Source organism: Halyomorpha halys, unplaced genomic scaffold, assembly GCF_000696795.3.
Source record: "Halyomorpha halys isolate HHAL.00 unplaced genomic scaffold, Hhal_1.1 Scaffold1437.1, whole genome shotgun sequence".
Classification (NCBI taxonomy): domain Eukaryota; kingdom Metazoa; phylum Arthropoda; class Insecta; order Hemiptera; family Pentatomidae; genus Halyomorpha; species Halyomorpha halys.
The window spans coordinates 179,403-181,915 of NW_027108996.1; the positions used below are offsets into that span (position 1 = coordinate 179,403).

The 2,513-nt window shown below is 29.5% G+C and overlaps 1 protein-coding gene across 1 annotated transcript in view; it reads left to right on the forward strand.

The window, feature by feature from the left end:
• cdm (importin-13-like protein cdm) overlaps positions 1-2,513 on the forward strand; it is a 22,355-nt gene that overhangs the window by 662 nt on the left and 19,180 nt on the right. Inside the window, exon 2 of the mRNA XM_014434860.3 lies at positions 565-732. Within this exon, the coding sequence (XP_014290346.1) occupies positions 565-732 (168 nt within the window). The remainder of the gene's footprint in view (positions 1-564; positions 733-2,513) is intronic.

Sequence of the window (2,513 nt, forward strand, 5' to 3'; positions counted from 1 at the left end):
TTTTGTTAATTATTAAAAATGATGTTAATTGTTTTTATTATAAATTTAAGTAAAAGCTTTGCTATTGAGTGATTGCACTCGTAATGTCCTCATATCAGATACTTTAAACAAATATAATATAATAAGAAAATAATATTTCTGTTATGGTAACTTACTTTTCAAAAGGATAGTTATGAATATTGTTTATAGAGTACATTGCTCACCTGCAACAAAAGTGATGAAACTCAAAAATGTAGTATTTCAGAAAAATATAAATAATTTTTTACAAAACTTACATTGAAATGGTATAGGACTTCAATTAACTGCAGTTTGAAGGAAGCTTTATACATTTTCTATATCAATTATAAGGTATTTTTAATTTGATTTTTCTTGAATCTGCATTTTGGAGTTGTATCAACTTTCTTGGGAGTAAGTGATAAATTCTTATAAAAAGTTAACATTGCTTCTTAATCGTTACAATTTTATTTACCCTTTCTGTTTTGATGTGTAGATTATAGACATTTAACATGTCATCATGTTTAGTATTTTTATTCTGAATTTCAACTGTTCTTATTCCAATTACAGTCAAGAGAAGGACAGTTTTTTGCTGCAACTACACTTCATTTGAAAATCATGAAAAATTGGAACCAAGTGCCTCCTGACCAATATGAAAACTTAAAAAACAAGTTATTGCAAACCATTGTACAGTACTCTATTGGGCCAGATCTCATACTTAACAGGCTTTGTATTGCGGTGAGTTTTTACTATATTATGTATGATTAGTTTTATATCTGTGTCAATGGCTTTATCTCCAAGGGTCTGAGCCTCTATTTAGAGTCTCTCTATTTAATTATATATTTATTAAAAGTTTTCGACAACTTCCATCCCCTTATAAGTGTAATGGTTTCATATACCATTGAAATCTTATAGCATTGTGGTAGTGTCTTTGAGGAGAAAGGGAGGATTCAATTTTTGTGGAAATTAATAATCACTTGAATAAAAAAGTTGCAATATAGTCTAAAATCTTAAAGTAAGTTTTTTCAAATTTTGTGTTAGAGGTTTAGATTGGTATATTATATTTACACAATTACATACCGAGCATCTTTATTAATTAATATACTTTTAGCTATAGTATTAGAGGATAATTCTGCTACAGACTATCAATAACAACTTTTTTTGTTTTTATTTTTCGGCCAAGACTCCCCATTGGAGTCCTATACTGGCTAACCATGGTTGGGAGTCAAAGTTGTTCATTTTGTGGGACCGCCACTCAATGAAAAAAGTCAACGTCCCAGGCTAGATTTAAACCGGCACCTCCAATAGACATCAAATTGCTGAGACTGTGTCTTAACCACTTAGCTATGAACGGCCCCAATAAGAACTTAAAAATATTCTCTAAAAATTAAAACAAGGTTCTTGGGCCAGTAGTTAAACATGGACTTCTATGAACTAATTATGGATCTGACATTCGTTAGTAAGACTGGTTCAAACTATGAAATTGTAAAATTGTACCATTCTTGTTTGGATAGAATGTATTTTTTTTTTACATAAAAATTCCCAATTTACTTATTTTAAAAGTGGTTGTTACATATCTTTCGTTTTTATGTATATTGTAATAATTTAAAAATATTTAAAATAAAATAAAAAGAATTTTTGCTCGTTTTATTACTTTTTTCAAATATAAGAGATAATTTGGGTTCAAATTAAGAACTTTAATACTAAATGGATAATAGAATTTTATTATATAAAAGACTCTTAATCTCAGGGCAGATTTCTAGGCAATCAGAAAAACAGACACTTTTACTATTAACTTAATTAAATTAAGATCTATTTTATACATGAATCTATTTTTATGTATAGCAAAACTAACCAAGTTCACAATCTTCCTTTGATGATTCCTGGTATCTTCTTTTTTCTATTGTTCTGTCCTATCGTCCAAAATGGCTTCCTATTCTTGCTGGACAGAAATTTGATGAGGACTTCCTCATCCTGGAGACATCATTACACCTGCGCGCCCAAACAACGAATGCTACTCTCCTCTCCTCTATCTTCGATGTTTACTGATCAATCCAAAATAATCGATTGTGGTACAATCGCTCCGCTTTACTTGCTATGGTTTGTGATGCGAACAGTCTATTGACAATTGTTATGTTTTTCTATTTCTTCTTTGATTTTTCTTTTTCTATAATTACTGTATAGAAACAACAAAGGTTGAAAAACTTCAGTCCATCTTAACACAACCAAACCAACGAACACTTTGGAAGGACGCGCACCGCCATCTTTCTTGTTTTGAAACAGTGTATTTCTTTTAGACAAAGAAACTGGTTAGCTTGCTTTTTGATTTAAAATAACAAATAACAATATTAAAATGATACATAAAATAAAACATATTAAAAACCCTTTATACATCAAAATATACTATTTACTAAAAAAGAGCATATTACAATATACCAGGGCATTCAAAAAGTCCTGTCGTTTTTCGTTTGTTCGTTGTTTATTTTGATTCTAGAGTGTTTGCTAATTAATTCCGTTCA